Here is a 26,048-nt window from a genome sequence, read left to right on the forward strand (position 1 = left end):
AAGAGTGAGAGAACAAAACCATTGTGGAACGAGAACATACAGTAGGAAAACAGAAGTACATGTGCAATTCTTAATCATAAATCTCCATCATGCAAAACACATAAACCATCACCACATAAACCATCACCCAGAACAATGAATATAGTGAGACAACTCAATTGCACTTGTGGAAACAGGCAGCCATTTTAAGTGTAGTTCAGTTTATTATACCCAAACTGGATGAGAGCTGAAAAAAGACGTTTTAAAAACTACAAGTGTATCACATCGAAGAAAGAAATAAAAAAAACACAAATAAAGGGTTGTCCCGAAATAGACATGCAAGGTGCATTTCGATGAATCTCTATCAGCTATGTGCTGTCCGGTCAATCCCCCCTCCTGTACACAGAGTCAAAATATCAGATCGGAACATATCGGACGGCAATTAATTTACAATAACCGAAACTAAGACATAACAATGGGAGTATGGAACATCCCGAATTAAAAGATCTATAGTTTAAAAAAAAAATCCAACTAGCCAGTTAAATAATATATACCCAACTAGCCAGTGTATATAATAATATAATATAATAATATATACCCAACTAGCCAGTGCAGCCAACATTTTTTGTCGAGAGCCTAGAGAATTCAAATCAAAGTGTGTTTGTGCATGTAAGACAGGGAAACCATTCACAGCATGTGACTCCACTGACAGACATCAAAGCCTGAGTAATACGGTTGCGCACTGAAAATAGCCGATCTATAAGCTCACAACGCGTGTCGCTGCGATGCGTTGTGAGATTGCTGATCTGCCATTTTCAGTGCGCAACACGGGCGCACAAAAGTAAAAAATCAAGCATGCAGGTCCTTACCCACGAGGAGTAGGAGTGTGACAAATAAATGATCTGAAAATACCTCTGTGAATATTTCACATCAAATTCATTTTGTGAAGCCTCGTCGGTATAGATTCATTATTTTATTTGCGGTGGAATAATTTGCCTCATTTTGGAAATAAAATATTCGTGTTCTGTGCGGATGTACATGACACACACAAAAAGCAGTTTTAAAATAATGAAAAAAATAATCAAACCAACTGCTCCCCGTGTTGCAAGGACCTCACCAACAACAAGTCCCATTTCATCCTCCATCCATCAATAGAGGAACGTTCCAAAGTTGGCCAAGCCGTTGCGTTTGAACTCGTTGCCCTTGATGGAGACGAACATCTCCTGCCGCTCCATCAGGCCCTCGTCGGCCTGCGTGGAGACAGGCTCCTTGTTGCGGCTCAGCTGTCGGACCAGTTGCAGCTTCCGGCTCGACGTGGAGGTGACCAGTTCACGCCGGACGGTGGCGGCGGCGCCGCTTCCCTCCATGGACCCGGACGGGAGTTCAGACGTGCTGCAGCCGGATGAGATGGTGGAGGTGGTGGGGTCTGAGGACATCAGAGTAGAAAATGTCTTGGAGGGACATTCTTCTGTCGTGACGGCTGGTGGATTTTCTGCAGGGGCTGCTGTGCTCTCCTCTCCTGTTCGGGCTGCTTCGAACATGTCTTGGGTTGCCGGTTTAGCTTCTACTTTTGCGGAGTCGTCCAGAGAAGAGGTGGGGAAAAGTACAAATCATTATTTTTATTTATTATTTCAAGTTTCAAACTATAAGCAAACTGATGAATCTGCTCCACTCATGTTTAGCTAGATCCGTGGTCTTCAAACTTTTTCATCCCGGCAGCGATGCCCAACATATGTTTGACCGCAGACCATCTGAAAATGTTTTGTGCCAGTGACCCCCTGGAAGAGAAGATGTTTAATGTAAAAAATAAATAAACAGAATTATTAAACGTTTTCCAAAAACATTTGATATTTTTTCAAAGATTCTTTGTGCCGCACTGAGAAGCTTGTACAACTGCTATTTTTGAATATCCAACATGTAAAATGGATCAAGTGGTTCTAATGATTGTGATGCTGTATTAAAACATTTTACTGGAAGCTCCCCAAGGACCCAACTTTGAGAGACACTGAGCTAGATGTTGAAGATAATTAATTAATAAAAAGTAATGTTTACTATTCTGTTTTAAACAATATTAAACAGTAAACATCTACCTTTTAAGTTGCAATGAAGCAAAACTAAATCTGATTAAGAGCTCTCCGTGGGCCTCATTCACTAATCTTGCATATGCAAATACCTGTGCAAATACCACTGCGTATGAGTTTTATGGAAGATTGGGGGATTCATGTTTTTACTTGAATTTGTTCCAGCTCTACTCTAACCAACAAATGTACAAGTGCCTCAATCCACAAAATCATATAGACCAAGAGTCTTTGAAACTCTGTGAATTCATTTAAATTATTCTTAAAATATTAGTAGTAATGGGTAAAATATTAAATATTTATTTATACAAGTAAAAATAATACATAGTGTACTTATTGCGAATGCAATGAGCACTAACTATGAGACCCTGCAGATCATGTCTGTCTGTCTGTCTGTCTGTGTGTGTGTGTGTCTGTCCCGCTGTGACACCACCCGCCCGCCACCAGAGGGCGCAGCTGTATCACACAAAACACACGCATGCACGCACTCACACACACACACACACACACACACACACACACAACTTAACTTAAAAAAAACTTAACTTAAAAAAAAAAGAATAAACTTAACTTAAAAAAAAACTTTAAAAACACTTAACTTAAAAAAACTTAACTTAAAAATAAAATCTTAAAAAAACAAAAAAACTTAACTTAAAAAAAAACTTTAAAAACACTTAACTTCAAAAAACTTAACTTAAAAATAAAAACTTAAAAACTTAAAAAAACACAAAAAAACTAACTTAAAAAAAAATCTTAAAAAAACACAAAAAAGAGAACTTTAAAAATAAAACCTTAAAAAAAGTATGTAATTTATTCTAATTGTTGTTATTGCCATTTACGAGCTGCGTTCGCTTCCCGCGTTTGCGCGTCTTACTTGTATGTATAACATTAAATAATATTATCTTTAGTACACATGTATTTTATTTCCTAATTTCACAATCATTATATTGTTAAATTAATCACAGATTAATTTAAGAATAAAAATAAAATACATAGGTGATTGAATGATTGTCAGATACAGCCCTGGTTCACACATACTGTATTAAGGCAGTTCTCAAAAGGGGTCCGGGGACCTCCAGGGGTCCCTGGGAGGGTACCAGGTCGATGGTTCGTCCGTACCCTATGCCTACACTACAGATCCAGCTCGGGCGGAAGTGACCTCTCTGCTTATTTTGCGGATTTCTCTGGTCACTAGCGCCACAATCTCGCCTAGAGGGCTGGGCAGTAATGTGTTAACAGTTTCCGTGCTTTGAATGGATTACTCCAGGTTAATGTCGCTGCCATATCGGACATACGCGAGTTTTGTTTTATGTGTTTAATCCGCCGTAATGTAAACAAAAAAAAGAAAATTCTTCTTCGCCGCGGAGAAAGAGAGTAGGTGCATCTGTTGTGATAAAGAAACCGGAAATCGTCACATGCTGTGGGCTGCTAGGGCTTCTGGGAAATTGAGGCCAATGTAAACGAATGGGGTGCAACGCCTCATTGAGACCAGTCTTGTGTGCGTCTTCCGGGTGCACCAAGATGGTGGATGCTACACTCGGATCATAACAAACCAGGGGAGCTTTTTTTGCTGGATTTTCGCGGATTAAAAGCCCAAATAATTCAGCGTATGCTCTAAAGGTAATACAACAATCTCGGCTGTGAAGGGGGGTTGATTAAAAGTCCGGTAAATCGTTTTCCGCAGTCAAACTGTTAATAGGGCTTAATCATAGTCTAGTTTTGGGTGAAGAGGTGACCACCGAAAACTACAACGTGACGTCACACCGCGGCGGTCACCGCTCACAACACATCTGTTTTTTTTACTAACCACCGTTTCGGTGGTCACCTCTTCACCGAAAACTGGACTATGAATTAAGCAATATTACACTCGAGGGGGTGGTTTAACATCATTAATGCACACCTGCAATGCTGCAGGAACGAGCCCGCAGGACGAGTTCCTAAAGCAACGCAGAAGTGTAATATACCCCCTCGAGTGTAATATTGCAATTATACAACAGTTACCCTTAAAACTTAAAACGAAATCGCAGATTTTTTAATTTTTTATGACAGATGTACCGGTAGTCACTACGACCACAAATGTCCCAAGAAACTAGCTAGCCTAGCCACTGGGTTTGCTGTGCTCTGGGAGAACAGAGCAGCTGAATTCTTTGTTTTGATTAGTTGTGGAGTGGTGCTCGTTTGAACCACAGCTAGAAGGCTGTTTCAACCAATCAGATTGCTTCCTCGAAACGACCTGTTGTATAATATGCCTTTACGGTACAGAATCGGGGCTTTGTGGGGCCGATGTGCGGAGGGGACAGGTTCTCTCACCTTCTGCGGCGCAGTTGCGTTTGACCAGGATCACGCCGTAGCCCTCGTTGTTGTGGATGACGTTGTTCTCCATGGTGATGCGAGGCATTACGTCCAGCACGTCGGCAAAGTCCTGAGAGCGACACGGCACGACAGACGGTTTTAGATCGGATTAGAGAAGGCCACCAAAGTGTGTGTGTGTGTGTGTCAGTGTTGTTTTCGTCGACTAAAACTAAGACGAAAAATGTTCGTCGAATATACCGCCAATTTCGTCAACAGATCAAATCTAGACTAAAATGTTAGGAAGGGACTAGTGGACAAGAGATCCAGTATAAGTAATTTTACACTTGGTTGCATGCTGAAAATAGCAGATCTAGTGTAAAATCAGTCATTACGACGCCATCAAGGCCCGCCAAAATACATTTTAGTTGACTAAATCAAGAGTAGATTTAGTCGACTAAAATCGTATGACATTTAGTCAACTAAAAGCAGACTAACACTAAAACATTCCGGGTGACTAAAATGTGACTTAAAAAAATAATAAATTAAAACTATTCAAGAAACTATGAGTAGAACTAAAATCAAAATGTGCTGCCAAAAACAACACTGGTGTGTGTGTGTGTGTGTGTGGTCACCTTGATCAGTATTCCTTCTTTACAGTGGTGGATGCCGTTCCCTACTAGACTGCAAACACTCCCAGGATACACCTCCACGCCCGCACCCTGCACCAACACAGCATGCACTACCATTACACACTGAAGTGTACACACATGCACTACCATTACACACTGTAGTGTACACACATGCACTACCATTACACACTGTAGTGTACACACATGCACTACCATTACACACTGTAGTGTACACACATGCACTACCATTACACACTGTAGTGTACACACATACACTACCATTACACACTGTAGTGTACACACATACACTACCATTACACACTGTAGTGTACACACATACACTACCATTACACACTGTAGTGTACACACAATCACACATACACTACCATTACACACTGTAGTGTACACACATACACTACCATTACACACTGTAGTGTACACACATACAATACCATTACACACTGTAGTGTACACACATACACTACCATTACACACTGTAGTGTACACACATACAATACCATTATACACTGTAGTGTACACACAATCACACATACACTACCATTACACACTAGGGCATTCACTTCTAGTTATATTTACTAGTTGATTAGTTTTTTATAAATATTTGTCTTCTTATCAACTAGTACCAACAAGGCTGACTAGTGGATTTACTAGTCGACTAGTTGAATAGTTGACTAGTTGCTTAATGCCCTAGTACACACACACATACACAGCATGGCACCAGTGACACACTATAACTTAAGCTTGTATATCTGCTCTTTTTGAATAGCCAACCTAATTTATATACAAAATATAGCTAAAATCTAAAGTGACAGATGCTTTCCCGGTTTCAATGGGTTAAATGCATATTTTAAGCATTCTCCCTATTCAATTTCTGACAGACATGTCACTTTTATTTTATTTTTTGTCTTTTATCATTAGACATTTTCTGATCTGTGCACATAGTTCATGTGAAGTCAGTGCATTGCACTGTACATTTTCATTTACAGAATGCCCCATGTGCATTGACAAGCACCCAGTGGGGTGTGATAATCTGTCCGTTTTGCTTACGAAAGCCGTTTCCTAGCCAATCTACAAGCTCGAAATGCGCCGAGTTGCAACGCGTTGTGAGCTTGTAGATCAGATTAAATATATATATATATTTACCAAAAACAAAATATTGAAGATATTGTCATAATACAATATTGTCGCAATAGCAATATTGGGGTGTCCCCGTACACAAAAACGTTTTAAGGCAAGTGTGTTGCCTTCCAGGCTAGTGTTGGTGCAGGCTTTATTTTCTGTTGTATTAATGTGTGCCTATTAAGCGACCCTAGGTTAAAGTGACCCAAGCCTGCTTGATTGTACCTGATTGATTGTCACTTGTGCTGCATTGAGGGGTAATCAGTGCAATGAGACTCCATGTGAGTGAGGGAGAGCAGGCAGAACAATGTTTGCTGTGAAGAGAGAGGTTAGCTGTGCTGTTTGAGACTACAGAAAGAGCATTGTTTGTAAGTTTAATGTTTATTTCCATTTAATGCAAGGAATGTAACACGTATTTGGATTTAGACAGGATTGTTATGATTTTGGTTTTATTATTAAAATGCCAATTGTTTAACCGCTTTTTGATGACTTACATGCTGTAGATTTTTGTAGCAGTTTGATAGACTATTTGCAAAGGTCTGTATTATTTCATGTGACTAACAGTCAATTGTATTTGTACATTTTACTGTGTTACAGTTTCACTCCTGACAAAGATCAGTAAAAAGGGGAGCAAGACGCCTCATTCCTGACTCCTGTCTCTTTTTTTTAATGGAGTTTGGCTGGCTGCCTAATTGTGGTTACAACACCTCAGTGGGGGCAGTACAGCAAGTTAATAGTAATTAACTAGGAAGGCACATTTATGGGAAATTGCAAATGTGGTTGCACAGACAATTTCAAGCTTCGAGTCTTGCATAAGTACAGTATGATGATGATGCATTGACCCACATGATGTCACAGGGACACAAAAAACGTTTATACAGAATAAATAAATATAGTAAGGCAATTACTATAGTCTTTTTCCCCCTCAGGGTAACCACACTAATGTAGTCTCCCCTTTAAAGGCCAATGCATACCATTTTAAAAGCAAAAAAATTATAATCTGTTCGTCCGACTCGATTTTATTTAGTCTCTAAAAAAGTCATTTCATACTACAGTGGCTCGTGCTCACGGCTTGTGCAGAAGTCGCTTGTCCTTGATATGGAAATGCTGGAGGGGGACAAATGGAGACAGACTGGCGCGAGGGGGACACATGGAGACAGACTGGCGTGAGGGGGACAATTGGAGAGAGAAACGCTTTGCTGGACTGTGTCGCAGCTCGTGTCTAAACAAACTGATGAATAGTGAATTATGTCACGTAGTTGTTGCATTAACCCATTCTGGGCGGGAACCCCTTTTGGCGTTATAACTCTTCTGGACAGGAACCTCTCTTGGGGTTCTGTACAGTATGTACAGAACAGTTATATATCAAATATTTGAAGTTCTTCACTTAAGTCACTTAAGTCGTGATTTAGAAGGCGTTTTTAGAATCGGCCTCAGTCCAAAATGGGACTCCCACAGGACACCCTTGTTGGGAGATCCAAAGACAAAATCAATTTTTAGCATTTAAATAAACAAGCATTAACAAATCAATTCACTTGACAATGTTGTCGATGGTAGCCTATGTATGTTTCATATACACAGTTTCTGCAGTGGTCGGCTCTCCTCTGTGCCGTGCACGTGCGTGCGAGTGTGTGTGCGTGTGCGGTAGCGCAGGGGTTGGGGGCGGAGAAATAGACAGCTCGTTGGGGTCATTTGGCAGCTTATTTATAAACTTCCATCCAAGCAGTGTGGAGCCAACAACACTAGTGCCAGCAGCACTGCTGGAAGTGGAACAGATGTTAAATGAATACCTCGATATTGAGATCGCGACACGCTGTGGGGAATTTGTGTGACAGACGTATATGGAGGCATTTCCCATTTCTAGTGATAGGTTTGGTTTGTGAACGGTGACCAAGACAGATATTTCAGAGGTTGTCTTGTTCCTCCTTGGAAGTCATCCTACGTTGTGTCTCTTCCAAACTACCGCATATTTGCCAGGCTTCACTGCCGACAGAATAAACTTGAAGCCGGGCTGAGAGAACACCGTACAGTACATATAGGGGATTCCAATTGGACCCTTACACGTCTAACTCTGAGAGTAACTACAAATAGAACCAAATGGACCCTCACAGGTATGTAACTCTGAGAGTACAAATAGAACCAAATGGACCCTCACAGGTCTGTAACTCTGAGAGTACAAATGGACCCTTACAGGTCTGTAACTCTGAGAGTACAAATGAAACTTTACATGTCTGTAACTCCAAGAGAGTACAAATGGAACCAAATGGACCCTTACACTTCTGTAACTCCCACACACCAGATCCGACAAAATTGTGATGGCAAAACAGTACCAGAAACGGTTCCAAATACGATGGAACAGATTCCAGGTTCTTCGATCTTGGAACCGGGTCTGAAATCGTACCGGTTCCGGGTCCCAAGCAGAGTCTCCAGAAGCAAAAACAGATTCCCCTCCAGTTTTTTACCCATTCTGAGAAAATCTGAATTCTTTACCCATTCTGAGCGGGAACCCCTTTTGGTGTTTTTAGCATTATGCTATACTTTAGCTATTGAAAAATCTATAAGCTCATAGAGCGGCACTTGGTGCCGCGCTATGAGCCATTTTTGAAATATCTTGAAAATGTGGCGCAAATCCTTTTATCCTTTCACAGCGAACATTTTTAACTAAAATCTTTGCTTCTGGGTCGGTGGCTAATTACATATAGTTTTTGGGGTCCTTGACATGAAAATGTTTGAGAATGACCGACATAGAAACATAGGTTTTTCAGAAAACTGTCATGATGGCATGATGCTCAGCGGTCCAGGCACCTTGGCCGGTAGTCCGAGTCTGGCAGTGTGCTGCGGGTTCGACTCCCTACTGTCTGTCTCTTATAAAAAAAATCACACCCGTGTGAACTGAGTGGTGCAACTCATCTCTCTCTCTCTCTCTCTACACTATCCCTCTCTCTGTTTCTGGCGCCCCCTACTGGTACTCATAAGTCATATACTGGTGCTCATTAACGTCACATACATAGATTAACAACACATAGGTGTACACGGACATTGCTGTTCCTTGGAGTGGTTGCACCACTCAAAAATATAAAATGAAGGCGAAAGCCGGAGAAAAAAAAACATAACAAAAAAAAAAAGATTTAGAAACATTATTCTTTTTTTGACGTCAGGTCTAAATGGGTTAAACCAAATGGGTCAAACAGTCACCTTGGAGCCGTAGATATCACACATGTTCATGGAGAGTTGTGCCGAGCTGCGGACGATCACACCGGTGGTGTCACACTGCAGCACACAGTTCTCCATCTCCAGTCTCCCCTGACGCACGCCTGGAGGAGAGGAGAGGAGAGGAGAGGAGAGGCGAGGAGAGATTACTCGACGTGTAAAATATTCATTAGAGCAGCGGTGCACGAGGCACACCAATGAGCAATTTGGAAAATGTGTGTAAATAATAACTGTTTAATACCCAAATAGGACACCAGGTTCAAAGTGGTTGAAATGTCAATATTGTTAGGGTATATTTTTATACGCCAACAATATATTTTGAATACCATACAGTCCTCTGTATTGGCAGAAATACTGATATAGAACATTTAAAATGTTATTCATATATTTTTGTATAGATGAATATAGTTTGTAAACACTAGCCCTTACCCAAAAAAAAAAAAGAAAAGAGATATATATATATATACACACACACACACACACATATATACATACATACATACATACATACAGTGATGTAAATACGTTTTCAATGTAATGGGTCCCGGGATGCACAGGTGGTCATTCAAATGAGTCCCAAAAAATTCTTATGAGTCCCAAAAAAAATCACACCTGTGTGAAGTGAACTCCGTGTGGGGGGTTCGCAGGGGGGCAGCGCCGTTTAGTTGAGAGTTGCGACATCTCCGTTAATTGCTTATTCGTGGGGCTGCATGAGTCACTGATCACTCCATTGCCGTCACTCTCTGGGCAGTATTTTGCGTGTCTTAAGTACCAGGTCTTATTCCCTAACTTGAGTAAACTAAAGACCTGGAGGCGTGATCAATGCCATTTGGCCAATAGCCAAATGGCATTGATCACGCCTCCAGGTCTTTAGTTTACTCAAGTTAGGGAATAAGACCTGGTACTTAAGACACGCAAAATACAGCCCTCTGTCTCTAAACAGCTCTAGTCTAAAGGCAGCGCTCCGCTCCCCGGTCAGAGCCAAGTAGTACTCTGAGCAACATGGCGGCGCACAGCGCGCTGTGTTGAGTGTTGTTACAGACTAGTGGTTCTACAACGATTCCTACGTGGATTCTATTTTTTATAACATAGGATGAGGTCGGATGCGGGCATGCAAAATGATCGTGTCCGTAGATTATTGTTTTACCGCATTATTTTCCCTGCGATTTCTTTTTTTTTTCAAGTGGATTATTATTACGGTGTATGCTGAGTACAGTAGTCTAGTGCATCCCGTGGACGCAGAGGTTGTTGGTGTATTGCGGCCCAAAACTATAAAGTGCGTTTTGGGACGCAAAACACACCCCATTTAAATCACTGTATATATATATATATATATATATATATATATGCAACCATTATCAATGCATGTTTGGTTTTCATTACAAAGATGACCTGGCCTACAAATGATTAATTCTCATAGAAAGAAGCACAGTAGGTTAGAGGGCTTTACAGGCAGATAGCCACGGCGTCCTGCGCAAATTATTTCAAATTGACTACAACAGCAAACAAAGTTAACTCAAATAATGTTCAAACATGTGCAACTAAAAGCCCACGTCCACCTCCTCCACACTACAGCATGAGACAATGACTTGAAAATGTCTATAATTTAATAGTAATTCAGTCTCTCTAAATGCTAGGTGACAGAACTTTTCGGTGACTCATTCCATTTTGTGCAGCCTACTGAGGTGTCGTTTGGGGGGGCGTAAATTGCCCACTCGCCCACCCCAGTAATCTTTTGTTAAGCAATGAAATGAGCGATACATTTACCACGGCTTTAAACATACATTTGCAAGCAGTTTACACATCGCACCAGTTTAGCTTCACTTTTAGATATTTAATATGTATCACTTTTCTTTTTAACTCCCTTGTTTTTTTTGTGGCGTCTGGTGGTACCCCCGTAGGTCATGGTCATAACAACACCCACAGTAGCAAAGACCTTTTAGACTGGGTCCAGTTGATCCATTCCATTTAGTTACGCTTATGTTTTTGCTACACGAGAGAGGCTTAAGTCAAGCACTTGTTGTCAGTCTTCCGTCAGTTGATGTTCCAGTTCAACAAAACATTTATGTATTTTTTTTTGAGGGGGGGGGGGGGGCAATATAGTAAAAAAAAATATCACTGCTTCATAATGAGCTCTTTAGCGCCGATGTGGAAACACCTCAGTGCACCAAAAGTCGGGGGGGGGGGGGGGGGGGGCACGTTAATATTTTTTTATACAATTCATAATAGCACAAATGTACGAGACCACAACACTGTGGGATGTTTGTCCTTGACTGCGAGTTCAAATGCGTGTTGTAATTAATTAGTGGCCAGTAGACTCACACAGAATGCCTTCGATGGCGTCATGCTCAATGAACTTGATATTGGAGATCTTGACGTCGGCTCCCATGGACTCCACAAACGAATCTCCTTTGTTCTTCTTCTCGATCACGACTTCGTCACTCAGCCCGAACCCTTGACCAGACAGAATGGCACATTATACAACAGGTCGTTTCAAGGAAGCAATCTGATCGGCTAAAACAGCTTCTAGCCGTTCCTTAAACCAGCGCAAAGGAACATCTATTCAAAACAAAGATTTCAGCTGTGTTTTTCTCCCTGGTTCACTGTAATATACAGTGAACCAGTAGTATGAAATAAATGTGGGTTAATTTAAAGACAAAACGTTGACTTTGGAATAACTCCAGTGATGTTTTAGTCACTGTTGATCAGATAAATCCACATTGAAGCCATGCAAACGTTTCAGATACACAAAATATTTACCGTTTATCAGTTGAGCGTTTGTGAGAAAAGGAGAAGAGAGCGAGGGAGAACATAAAACCTCTATTCAAGTTCTTGTCTGGCTTAAAATGTTCACTGGTAAATCTGTGTCATTTTGTGGAGAGAAAAAAAAAGCAGACTTTGTGCTCATTTGTCAATCTGTTAAATAACTAATGAATCTCCCTAGCAAAGTTAATTAAACTCATTAAACTCTTTTAGAGAGTTAATTAAACTCATATCGAGTCAATGACATGTAGTCTTTGGGGGGAAATCTTGCCAACACATTTCAAATTCACAAATTACATGCCAACTTCGAAAGCAGTTTTAGCTGCAGTACCACAGTGTCCTGATGTGGTGGGGGTGCTGATATGCAGATTATTTAATATTTGAGTCATTATAATACTGATGCTAGATAAAACCAGGCTTGTTTCCATTCCATGCAAGCTTGGAAAAATCAACAATGGCGGACATTGTAAGCAATGTGGAAATGCTAATTTGGAACTGAAGACTGAAGAGGATGAATTATACAAAGTAGGGTGACATTGATGACATCACGATGAGGACAAAATCAGTTGAGCTGTTCCTGAGAGCAATTTCTATTAAAGCACCCATATTATATGAAAGCCTGATTGTTCAAAATGTGTTGGGATAGCCCCCAAAAACACAAAATAAATGGAAAAGTTGAATTTTATGTTATAGGTCATTTAAAGGAGCATTCAGTGATTTGGAAAACCCCCGGTCTGCCCCAGTAACAAGATGTACACATGCACGCACTACAGTGGGGGGACACAATATATATAATATACAAGTAAGTTGCGTGAACGCGGGAAGCGAACGCAGCTGTTGTGGCAGTCTGACACACACACACACACACACACACACCTTTTTTATTATTTTAGTATTATTTTTTATTTATTTTGTAAAGTTTTTTATCAGAGGGGTCGGGCTATGGCGTCATCGGTTCAGGAAATATGCGTATTTGGTTGTACACATTGGAGGCACAAGTCACCCAAAACACGCCGGCATGGTGAGGATTAGTATGTCCTTCTAATGTGTGAGGGGGCTGAGATTTGTCACAGCAGTTTTTAAATATAACTTTTTAATTTGAAGAAAATTGTACTGTCATTAGTGTCTTACTCCTAGTGTGCAGGGGCCACTTGCAATACCCTCATGGCCCCTCAGCGCACCCTGGCCCAGGGACGAATAGTTTTCATAATCCTCATGGGGGCCCGCTTTTTGGGGGGAAATGTTTTTTTCATAAAAAAACAAATCCAGTGTTTGGTAAAAGATTTATAAGGGATTAGGTGATAAATAAACAGCTATAGTACCAATGTGGAACTAAGTTCAGCTCATTTTTGCATTAATCCCCTTTTTGAAAGTGTGGCGTTGAATTTAATGTCTGTCACACTCATATAAATTGTAATTGGAGACCATCTCCCCCCACCCCCCCCCTCACAGAGTGTGTGATATCAGAGAACTGAGAGAAGTGCTGTGAGTTGAGATAAAGAGGGGGGGGGGGGCTGCCGGGAGAGGAGCAGCTCAATTAGTTCTCTGCTGCCAACATTACCACAGTGAAACACTACTGAAGAAACCTTTGATACCTGGACACACACACACGCACGCACGCACTGCAGCAGCACCACTGCATGCAAGTGTGCAATGCATTCATAATTGCGATCGCAATGAGCGATTACTATGGAAGCCTTTAAAAACAGTTTTTTCTCCCCGTGTGGACACACAGGGTTTTTTTAAACAGTCTGCCTGGATGTGCCCACGGAACGAGCATTAGTGAGGACCAATTATGAAGATGGGTTGAAAATGGGATGACGCGGTTCTTTAAGCCATTAAAAGCAGGAACTCATCCGTGTCATTTCAGTCTGTTGGGTGGAAAACTCCAAAACTGTTTTTGGTATAGCGTTGGCGAACTGTATGATCAAACTAAGGCGTTAATTTCTTGAAGAAAACAGAAAAGTTAAAATATGGAGAGAAGAGGTTTCATGAAACCCGTTAGGATTTAGAAGAATCAGCCTCAGATCTTAATCCACTAAGACCTGCAACGCCTCAGCGTTTAACCACTTTTGCGTCGATCTTTGAATTCTTTCCCAGGGAACGGTTTTAACACATCTTTCAGAAAACTCATGATTTAGAAGACATTTGAAGAGAAGCTGGTCTCAGGTCTCAATGTGTTGACCCATTCTGAACGGGAACCCTTTTTGGTGTTTTAAGCATTATGTTATGCTTTTATGCTTTAGCTATTGAAAAATAGCAGATTGAAAAATCGTGAAAATGTGGCACACATTTGGAATATATAATCTTTCAGAGCGGACATTTTTCACTCAAAAGTTTGCTTCTGGGAGGTCCCTGGAACAACACTTTTTCAGATTGGGGTCGGAGGCCTATTACATATAATTTTGGGGGGTCCTTGACATGTAATAGTTTGAGAATCACTGACATAGAAACATGGGATTTTCTGAAAACGGTCCTGATTTAGAAGACATTTGTAGAATCAAACTTATTAGGTCTCAATGTGTTAATAGGTTAAGAGACTGAAAGTCACACATACCTTCTATTGTGATGGAGTCTGGTAAGAAGATGGAGCTGGAGACACAGTAATGTCCTGGCAGGATAATGACCGTGTCGCCCTGGTAACACGCACCTATGGCCAGCACTGGGTCACTGTGGAACTGAACATGGAACACAACACACGTGGTGGTGTCAGGGGGTTACTATACTTACTAAAAACTAAAAACCTCTTTATGTTAAAGATGGCGTGCCGTGATTTTTTCTGTTTTGTATGAGTCTATGGATGGAGAAAATATTACAATAGACCGCCCACCCCTGTGTATTTTTTTGGTTTCTCAAAAGGCCCAATGGAGGCTCAGGTCAAAAGGCCAAAACGAAATGACAGTGATATAGTAAAATAGTAATAAAACAGAGAATCGATTTTAAGATTATTTTATTCACCTTTAAATCCCTCAACGGCCTGCCCCCCCCCATATATGGCCGAACTCATACAGCAATACAACCCCACCAGAGCTCTGAGGTCTGCGGACCAGTCACTGCTGACCGTGCCAACAACACGAACCCTCAGAACAAGAGGTGACCGCGCTTTTGCGGTGGCAGCCCCTAAGCTCTGGAACAACCCCCCCCCCCCCATATTAAAGCTGCTCAAACAATTAACATGTTCAAATCCCTTCTTAAAACGCACCTTTTTCCCTGGCTTTTAATGTGAACTGATTTTAACCTTTTTTTAGGCACTGTACAGTACAGTATTATCCATGTCCCACGTTGACTCTATACGCTATGTTTCTATGATTGATGTATTCTGCTTTGAATGTGTTTATTTTTCTCTTTTTGTTGTGAAGCACTTTGGTCAACTTCGGTTGTGTTATAACGTGCTATATAAATAAAGGTTGTTTGATAGTGACATCACAATATCATCGCCTTGTCTAACCCCTCCCCCCTCCTTTATCATACAACAACAGCTGTGGGTGCGGCTTCAGTTCAGGTGGATTCACCACCCACCAGGAAATAATAAGCCAGGCATACTTAATGAACTGGTGGGTGTGGGTGTGTGACCACCAGTGGTCCTTGAGGCGGGTTCCAGCCTCCAGGTGGTCCCCAAGCACAAATGATGGAGAGTTGGTAACCAAATGGACTCTTGTATAGATCTTTAACTCTTTATAGCGCAAAATGAAACCAAATGGACGCGTACAGGTCCATTTGGTTTCATTTTAGGCTCTCTCAAGAGTTAAATTATTGTTAAACAAATGCATTACGGTACTTAATTTACAAGAAGTCTACACACAATTAGAGAATGTCAAATAATAATTATTTATATTTAGCCTGTTATCTCACCTATGGTATACCAACATCAATAAAGCATGGAATTGTGGACAAAATATTATCCAACGATAAACATTATTTCGTTTTGGGTCTGAGGGGCTAAATCTCATCAAATGGTGGTCCGACTCTGTGGCGCCAAAAAAAAAAGATGGGCCTTGATATGAAAAGGGTTGAAAACCACTGATCTACGCCCTTAAGCGTTATTCATAGTCTGGATTTTCGGTGGTGAGGTGACCACCGAACTACAACATGAAGTCACGGAGCCGCAGTGAAGAGCAAACCACCGCTACCACCCCAGCCCTTGTCTCTGTTTTTACTCACCACCGCTCAACGTTATTTCAGCTCCGGTGGTCAGCTCACCACCGGAGCGGTGGACACCTCACCAACAAAAATCCAGACTATGAATGAGCCTTTACTGCTAACCACCAGCTTTTTCATCTCGCCAGTACATAACAAACACATTATGTGCCCTTTCATTCTTTCAAAATAGCGACTTGTGGTGCTTATCCGATTTCGCTTTAAAATTTTTTTATCCAACACGTGTACAGACGTACTGGGCACTGCATGAGATCATTCCTAGGACGTCTGTGGACGTCTTGGGCAGAAATTGTGTTAAGACTGGGCAATTCATTCGAAAATACTGTAGGGCACAGTATTTCTGGGCGCCCGCTAGGCCAGCAGGCGCCCCCACAGTCCTGTGCTTACCTGGATTTCGGTGTGCTCGTCGGAGCAGAGCGGCTGCAGTCTGTCCTGGAGCAGACACAGCAGCTGGCCCGCGTTGGTGGAGGCCGTGACCACGTGCACCACGCGGCCCCCGGACGCCCTGGGCCCGCGCGTCTGGACGAACTGCTGCCTGTTGCTGCCCTGGTAGCCCAGCACATACCTGGTGGTGGCATGGACAGACAAGACAAGACAGGACAGAGGTTACGGTCACTGCCCTGGTAGCCCAGCACATAGCTGGTGGTGGCATGGACAGACAAGACAAGACACAGGTTACCGTTACTGCCCTGGTAGCCCAACACATACCTGGTGGTGGCATGGACAGACAAGACAAGACACAGGTTACTGTTGCTGCCCTGGTAGCCCAGCCCAGCATACTACCTGTCAGTGGGGAGTGTTGGCTGATGAACGAGTATCAACATCCTAATACATCCTAATACAGGGGGGTCTAATTATGACCCCCCCAGTCAAAAAACACTTTGCTTGAAATAGACACTCATGGCTCTATAACATCCTTCCTGGGGGGGGGGGGGGTAACTACCTGTCAGTGGGGAGTGTTGGCTGATAGATGAGTGTCTATTTCAAACAAAGTGTTTTTTGACTGGGGGGGGTGATATTTTGACAGGAGGAATTGCCTGTCATCCTAATACCCCCCTGCATTAGGATGTTGATATTCATTCATCAGCCAACACTCCCCACTGACCGGTAGTTACCCCCACCCTTTTGATTTACATCAAAAGGGCATGTGAACTCAAACCCACAATTCAACATTTTGGTTTTAATATGTTGATATTCATCCTTAGGACCCCAAATCACACCTTGACACCTTGGAAAGCATGAGTGTCTATTTGACTGGAGGAATTACCGGTCATAATTTGACCCTCCTGTATTAGGATGTAGATATTCATTCATCAGCCAACACTCCCCACTGACAGGTAGGGGGGGGGGGGCTTGGTTGCATGCTGAAAATAGCCGCTTGTAGATCGGCTATTTTCAGCATTTTTATTTTTATTTTATTACCCCCCCCCCCTTCCCCCCCCGATCGACAAAGTAACGTGTAACCAACATTTTCAAATAACCGCAGTGGAGTAAATGTACTTAGTTACGTTTCCACCTCTGCTGGTAGAGGTATAGTACAAGGAGACACAGACAGACACACACGAGATACAGCACAAGCATATTAGTCAAAAAGAGGTAGTCATTAGACACTTTCATTCTTCAAGCAGTAACACCGCTGACATTCCAGCCCGTCGGTTTTTTACCGTTACCATGGAAACCCACAAACTATCGGAGAAACAGCTCTTAGTTTGCTAACTAGCTAGGCAAGAGAAAAGTGTCCGTACTCATATTTTATTATTATATCATCATCATAATTTGTTTTATCAACCATTATTGCTTTTAATTTAATAGTGGATTCCATGTGTCCTAGCAATAATAGACTGAAATAGCAACAATGAGAATAGCAGTCAAAGCCGGTAGCACTTAAATACTATAATACGAGTCATGAGACATGAGTCATGTTTTTGAGTAATACAACTCGTATAAGTCTTGAAGTACGGTAATTGAGGTAACTTGAGGTGAAATGGGTGTCTGGTGTTTCCAAAGGGTACGTGGAACAATGCAGACCGTGTCTGCTAATATGTTAATATCGTCCGCATGGGACTTTGAAGGGCAAACTTAAAAAAAAAAAGTGGGGTCCAGGGACCCTAGGGGGTTTTAACTGGACCCATACAGTTCCATAACTCTGAGAGTTAAGGAACTGCTAAGGAACCTTGACCTTGAGTCTGGTGGGATAAATGGGATAAATAATTGACGTTGACTTTGATCTTAGTCTTGTAACTTTTCCTTGGCGGCAGTAAGTGGTCTGATTTGCATTCAGTTGTAGTCTATGGTTATGAGCTGCTTCTCCGACTCTGGGACAGACAGGGGTCGAGGCCAATGGCCTCTGTAAAAGAAAAAGCTCTCTCTTGCATGATTCAACTCCTCCTCCTCTCTATTTTCAAGAGGTTCCGGGGGGTGTAGCCTCGCCCTTCATGTATCCACCAGAATACAGACTTTTGCTGCTCAGTCAGTTTGTTCCCGCTGTTAGGTCTATCTTGACCGCATGGCATTTTAACCACTCAAAATCCTTAGCATTGCTATTCTGGGGTGAAGACAACCCTAACCCTCTTAGATCCAACAGGGTTTGAAGCAGCTAAACATGCGTGACATGTTCAGCAAGACTGTATCAACAATACAATAAGACACAATATTAATAATAACAACAACAGCAGCAGGATGTAATACAAATAAATAGAACAAAAAATATAACATTAACACAAAGTCTGCCATTGCCATTAATCTATTTTATGTGGCCCATAAATGTTTTGCTTCCAAAAGGAAGTTTTGATATGTTCAGTCCTGCACTCATTCCGGGCCCCTCGCCAGAGAGAATGTCGTCCGTATTTTACTAAATATACGTTTTCTGCCAGAACTTTCCAATTAATATGAAACTAGTCCCAAAAACGCCTTAGGAATTAATTATTGGGTGAGTGCACATGCAGTGATACAAGTTTAAATGCAGACGAGGTCAGTCTGCCAAACGTGCATGGATAGAAACGATCTATGGCTGTGTATTTGGAATACATGAAATGTATATTAGATCACGACACAGACAATCTAGGGCTATTAACTTGTAAACTGAGAATATGCAACTAATATGCAAACATGTATTCACCAAAACCAACTTAGTTAGTTAATTTAAAATGTATTTGTGTGTGCTTGTGAATGGGAAATAATTTACTTGTCCGAAGGATAAGTGCCTCAAAAAGTATTGTCAAGCCCTGCCTTATAGATCTTTAACTCTTGAGAGCGCTCTGAAGAGTTAAATTATTGTTAGACATCTGAATTACTTAATTTATAAGAAGTCTACACAATTAGAGAATGTAGAAGAACCAACATCAATAAAGCATTTGAATTGTTGTTTTGGCTCAGAGACGAAACCTCAACAAATGGTGGTCCGTGGCTCAAATGCAGACTAAAATAGTGGGCCCTGGTATCAAAATGGTTTAAAACCAAATGGCCTGGACCGCTAGGCCAGCGGGCGCCCCCCTGACACACACGCAGCTCTTTTCCCCCTTACGTATCAGCGGGTTCTAACTTCTCGATGACACGCAGCTCTTTTCCCCCTTACGGTATCAGCGGGTTCTCGATGACCCGCATCTCTTTTCCCCCTTACCGTATCAGCGGGTTCTCGATGACCCGCATCTCTTTTCCCCCTTACCGTATCAGCGGGTTCTCGATGACCCACATCTCTTTTCCCCCTTACCGTATCAGCGGGTTCTCGATGACCCGCAGCTCTTTTCCCCCTTACCGTATCAGCGGGTTCTCGATGATGCGCATCTCTTTTCCCCCTTACCGTATCAGCGGGTTCTCGATGACGCGCATCTCTTTTCCCCCTTACCGTATCAGCGGGTTCTCGATTACCCGCATCTCTTTTCCCCCTTACCGTATCAGCGGGTTCTCGATGACGTGCATCTCTTTTCCCCCTTACCGTATCAGCAGGTTCTCGATGACCCACATCTCTTTTCCCCCTTACCGTATCAACAGGTTCTCAATGACGCGCATCTCTTTTCCCCCTTACCGTATCAGCGGGTTCTCGATGACCCGCATCTCTTTTCCCCCTTACCGTATCAGCGGGTTCTCGATGATGCGCATCTCTTTTCCCCCTTACCGTATCAGCGGGTTCTCAATGACCCGCATCTCTTTTCCCCCTTACCGTATCAGCGGGTTCTCGATGACCCGCATCTCTTTTCCCCCTTACCGTATCAGCGGGTTCTCGATGACCCACATCTCTTTTCCCCCTTACCGTATCAGCGGGTTCTCGATTACCCGCATCTCTTTTCCCCCTTACCGTATCAGCGGGTTCTAACTTCTCGATGACCCGCATCTCTTTTCCCCCTTACCGTATCAGCGGGTTCTCGATTACCCACATCTCTTTTCCCCCTTACCGTATCAGCGGGTTCTCGATGACCCGCATCTCTTTTCCCCCTTACCGTATCAGCGGGTTCTCGATGATGCGCATCTCTTTTCCCCCTTACCGTATCAGCGGGTTCTCGATGATGCGCAGCTCTTTTCCCCCTTACCGTATCAGCGGGTTCTCGATGACCCGCATCTCTTTTCCCCCTTACCGTATCAGCGGGTTCTCGATGACCCGCATCTCTTTTCCCCCTTACCGTATCAGCGGGTTCTCGATGACCCACATCTCTTTTCCCCCTTACCGTATCAGCGGGTTCTCGATTACCCGCATCTCTTTTCCCCCTTACCGTATCAGCGGGTTCTCGATGATGCGCAGCTTGCGTCGGAGTGTCTCCATCTCCTCGTAGAGCCGGAGGCCCTCCACCATGGACACGTTGTCCAGCTCCGACTCAGAGTCGCTGTTGAGGTCGTTGCGCAGCGACGAGAACTGGTGGAAGCGCTGCGAGCAGCGCGACAGCAGTGAGTGGTACTCCGCCACCAGGCCTGTGGGCACGCGGTCCTCCAGGATGTCATAGTACCTGGGGGGAAAAAGTACTTTTGTTTTACTCCAAGTAATGTACGTAGAACTACTTTGTTACAAATACAAGTTGGGAATTAAAAATGTACTTGAGTAAAAAGTATCTGCATCAAAATATACTTAAAAGTAGAAAGTACTCACTATGCAGAATGTCCCATTTCACAAATTTTCAAATGTATAAAAATCTTTTGAAATGGCATCTACATGCTCACAATGCATCGCGACGCATTGTGAGCATGTAGATGGGCTTTTTGGCCATTTTCAAATGGCTAGAATGTATAATGTAAAGACTATTTGAAGTACGTCTAAACACGTCATTAGCAAAAAAGAAAAGTGTTAACAGTTGCTTTTATGAAATATCTGGGACCATTACGGCTTATCGAAGAAGAAGAAGCTTCGTTCTAAACATGGATTCTATTGCTAGTTTGTCAGTGTCACAACAAATGTCACATTTCCATAATTATTTCCTACGTGGTCGTCCACAAAACTGGTGTCTATTTTTGGGCATTTGTGGGCAACAAATATGAAAGATTTTGACAAATTTTCAAACTGGGAGGCTCAACGAATCATAATTGAATGAATGAAGACCTAAGGGTCGAAACGTTGTGGGTCGAATCGTGAAAACACATGCAAATTTTTGAACATAATTATATTCTTTCACAGCGAACATTTTTTATTCTAATCTTTGCTTCTGGGGGGGGGGGGGGCACAGAAAGACTTCAGTGCACTGTGCCTACCAGGGGGGCAGTCAGACAGATATTTTGTGAAGCCTATAAGGAAATCGCGATTCATATAATGGCCTGTTGTGGCGCTGTCATTGGACCCAGAAAGACCCATAGCCCCATAGAAGTCCATGTATTTGGGCCCAACTTCACCTAGACTGTATTACCTTAACCCATTCTGACCGGGCACCCATTTTGGTGTTGGCATCATGTTATGCTTTAGCTATTGAAAAATAGCAGATCTACAAGCTCATATCGCGCCACCGAGTGGCGTGATACGAGCTTGTAGGTCTGCTATTTTTTGAAAAATCGAAGAACGACTGACATTTTTAAAATCTGATCTCAGGTCAGAATGGGTTTAATCAGACCAGTGTGTGTCCAGTGGAAACCTCGTATGAATCTGATCTCAGGTCAGAATGGGTTAATAAACATGGTCATGAATACTTTCTGCTTCCAGTCACTAGTTTAAAGTCTCATTTCTAATGTCATAATATTCTTTTTGGAAAATGATGGTCCCATTAATAAAAAAAATGACCATAAAGTTGCGTATGTTCTGAGGGGCGTGGCTACCGTTACAGTCTATGATCGGGATTCCCCTCCCACTCGAGTCAAAATAAAAACCAACGGAGAAGAAGGGGGGAAGTCCCGCCTCGTTGTCTGGGCCAGCCAATGGCCAGCTGGGCCAAAACGGAGCCAGCCAATGGCCAGCTGGGCCAAAACGGATCTAGAAATATGGCGATTTACATCAGGAATTACCATAGAATTACAGGCTTCATTTTACGTCCATGTTAGACCCGGGGAACGCTTTGTCCATATTTTTTACAGTCTATGGTGCCTACACATGTTGCGACCGAATTGTAGGCACAATGCAAGGAATGAATGCATTTGCCATGTATCCGAAGGAAGTCTGATCCAATCACTTTTAGATTTACTCCAGTTTAATCCTGAGTTTAAGTTTTGTTGTATTCAAGATCTGATTTTTGGCATGTTTAAGCCTCCAGGAAAATCCGTGTTGAGGTTCTTAATCCACTGTTTTTCATTAAAACGTCTTTGTCCTACTGTCCAGTTGGGATTGTGTTGAAGTCCAGCGCCTTTTAGGGCTTCAATGCCGTGAGCCATGAAATGTTGAACCAACCTTGTGGTTGTCTTTTTTGCATTGTTAATATTGTATCTGTGTTGTCCCAGCCTTGTAGCTATTGTTTTACCCGTTTCTCCGACATATTGTAAACCACATTTTTCACATAAATAAATGCAGTTGCTGGTTCTGGCTGTTATTAGTTGTTTAATCTCCAACACGCGTTTTGTAGTTATATTTTTGACTAATTGTTTGGGTTTGAAGTATTCTGGTCCCTGGCGTGCTGGTGTGTTGATTTCTTTTAGCTTGCTGTGTACTAGATAATCTTTAAGATTCTTGTTTTTTCTATAGGCCGATGTAATTTTATAATCTTTTAGAAGATCACCGTTCGGTTCTCAAAATTCCTTTTTATTCTGTGGCTGGCTAGTCTGCTCTGTGTGGAATAACTGGTTATCAGTGCCAATTTAGGCCTGTATCCCGCACTCTTACTTCTAAAAAGGTTTTGTGAGCTTTCCGGAGGAAGGTCCTAATGTATCCTCTTAGTCTGAGGGCATTAAATAGCGTTTTACAAGCTATTTTGAAATCACTTCTTTGCGTGCAAATCCTATGGAATCTTAGTAATTGTGATTTGACTATTCCTGTGTAGGAGTGTGTCGGGTGGAATGACGTTGTGTGTAGTAAGGCGTGAGTGTCCGTTTCTTTAAAGAATACTTTTAAATCTAGTTTCCCGTTTGTGTTAAAGTTTGGGCCCTTGAAGATTGTTACATCAAGAAAGTCAATCCTTTCTGTGTCTGTCACATATTTTATCGTTATCGGGGGGAGGGGGGGTCCCTGGAACAACATATTTGCAGATGAGTGTAGGCGGCCAATTACATATAATTGTGAGTGTCCTTGACATGAAATAGTTTGAGAACCACTGACATATAAACATAAGTTTGTCATGATTTGGAAGACATTTTGTAGAATCTGGCCTCTGTCCTACGTTCTTTGGAGCTATAAAACAGTGTGCGTATGTTTTATCCTTGCCCTGATATCCAGCACTCGCCTTGCAGGCATAAGATCTGCACACAATCTTCTCTGTTAACAGCTCACCTAAGCCGACAATGTGTCGCAATGCGTTAGATGAGCTCTGCTTATACATTGGCTATAAAATGTTTTAATATAAAGGCTGTCTAATACATTTTTGATTTAATTTCTTGGAACATTTCTGTAGACTTATATTTGCGTTATTTATCATATATCTGACCTGAAATTTTTGCTTACAAAGCCTAAAAAGGTGCAAATTAGGGATGGAATTTCCGAATGAACGATTAATGCATCAATACTTAATTCATAAGTCGATTGATTCACTGATTCGTTCATAAGCCGCGCTGAAAAATAAATGGAGAATCTTAATTTCCCTCAATGTCAATGTCTAAAAATCTACACTTTGCCGATATACAGAAAGAATACAAAAGGCATATTATATTCCATAATCAAATCGTTATTTGACCATTTGCCAAATTGTGATACAGGGCCAGACAATGGCATCTTTGTATGAGAAATAGAATCAAATGGAAAGTGCACTGTCTTGTCTGTTACTCACATGCAAAAGCAGAGACGTTTCGATTAATAGATTAGATTAGTAATTAACTGTTAAGTTAAACAATTACATAAAATCACACAATTATTTCTATGACAACTAATCTAAATCTAAACTAAAGTTTTGTGACGTGACACAGCCCTAGCAGTGAGGACCAAGAATGTTCAGAGCAGTGGAGAGAGAGGCTGGGGAGTTTGACAACTGACAAGCACAGAAGAAGGTTATGACAGGAAAAGTAAAAAGACAAAATAGTAGTCAAATGAGAAAAACAGATTGAAATGAAAAGTGAAACAGAGGGAACATAATGCTCAGGGGAGCGGAAAAAACAAGTGATGAGAGAAAGACAAGATCATAAGTATCAGAGAACAGGAAGGCAAGGTGAAGAATCTAATCCCAGTGTTGAGCACACAGTACCTACAGCAGGGGTCTTCAACGTTTTTAGGTCAAGGACCCCTTAGCTGAGAGAGATGAAGCAGCCAGGGACCCCCCACCCCACACTACATGTACAAAATTGTGTTGTAGATTAAACATGTTTATAGACACTTTATAAGACTACAATCAGTGTTAATACAAATTCATGTAGATTTTTTTATACACTAGCGTTTCAATTACCGTAATATGTTGGATTCTTGTTAATATGCTTTTTCACAACCACTTAAACCTTCAGCACGTGGAAATACTTTGACATTTGGCTCTGTACTAGGTCATCTCTATTTTCTCCCTACACCTAATCTTTTGAGGGAGAATTAGCTGATCTACAACGAGTCGCAGCCTTGTGAGCTCGCAGATCTGATATTTTCCAGCGAATAGTGATGAATAAGAATATGGTGGTTAATGTGGTGCCTCTTAGCCTGCAAGTTGCAAGTGGTTTCTCCAGGCATGTTTATACATTCATAGTTGTTTTTGTTTGTTTAAAGAAAAAAACAATCATATTGAACATGCAGATCTTAAACATTAGAATACAGATAAAATACAGGGACAGTGAGAGGACGGAAATGTACTGTATAACAAACCGCTATAGGAGAACATTGAGTACACCAGGTTAATTTAGCAGACCGTATGGGAAGTACTTGGTGGTTAGGAGAAGTTTAGAACCTTCTTGAATTGAATATTGAATTGAATTTAGCTATTGAAAAATAGCAGATCTACAAGCTCATAGCACGCCACCGAGTGGCGCGCTATGAACTTGTAGATCTGCTATTTTTGAAAAATCGTAAAGATGTGGCCCAAATCTTTGAATATATATTCTTTCAAAGTTAATGTTTTTAAATCAGGTCTAAATGGGTTAACTTGGCTCAAACGGAGCATATGGGAAGTTCACATCCAGAAGAAGATCACCAGCCTTAGTAAGCATTATGCCATCATCACCCCCCACGACCTCCTAGCACCAAACATCTGGAAAAGATGCTCAGAGAAAACATAAATAAAAGAAAAATAACTTTGCAGCGTCATAATGCGTGTGCTCTCCTAGGACATAGTGCCCT

General features: G+C 41.9%; 1 protein-coding gene across 2 annotated transcripts in view; it reads right to left on the reverse strand.

The window, feature by feature from the left end:
* shcbp1 (SHC SH2-domain binding protein 1) overlaps positions 1–26,048 on the reverse strand; it is a 34,824-nt gene continuing 8,776 nt past the window's right edge. The window contains exons 6-13 of one of the 2 annotated variants that reach the window (XM_083793365.1): positions 20,956–21,186; positions 16,637–16,814; positions 14,649–14,769; positions 11,651–11,782; positions 9,314–9,432; positions 4,982–5,068; positions 4,368–4,479; positions 1–1,543 (exon numbers count right to left, since the gene is read on the reverse strand). In XM_083793365.1, coding sequence (XP_083649491.1) covers positions 1,128–1,543; positions 4,368–4,479; positions 4,982–5,068; positions 9,314–9,432; positions 11,651–11,782; positions 14,649–14,769; positions 16,637–16,814; positions 20,956–21,186 — 1,396 coding nt within the window. In that variant the 3' untranslated portion in view covers positions 1–1,127. Of the gene's footprint in view, positions 1,547–4,367; positions 4,480–4,981; positions 5,069–9,313; positions 9,433–11,650; positions 11,783–14,648; positions 14,770–16,636; positions 16,815–20,955; positions 21,187–26,048 lie in introns of both variants that reach the window. The other variant, XM_083793364.1, reaches the window with a different exon arrangement.

The sequence above is a fragment of the Protomyctophum parallelum genome (genome assembly GCF_964188405.1).
Source record: "Protomyctophum parallelum genome assembly, chromosome: 2".
In the NCBI taxonomy this organism is placed as follows: domain Eukaryota; kingdom Metazoa; phylum Chordata; class Actinopteri; order Myctophiformes; family Myctophidae; genus Protomyctophum; species Protomyctophum parallelum.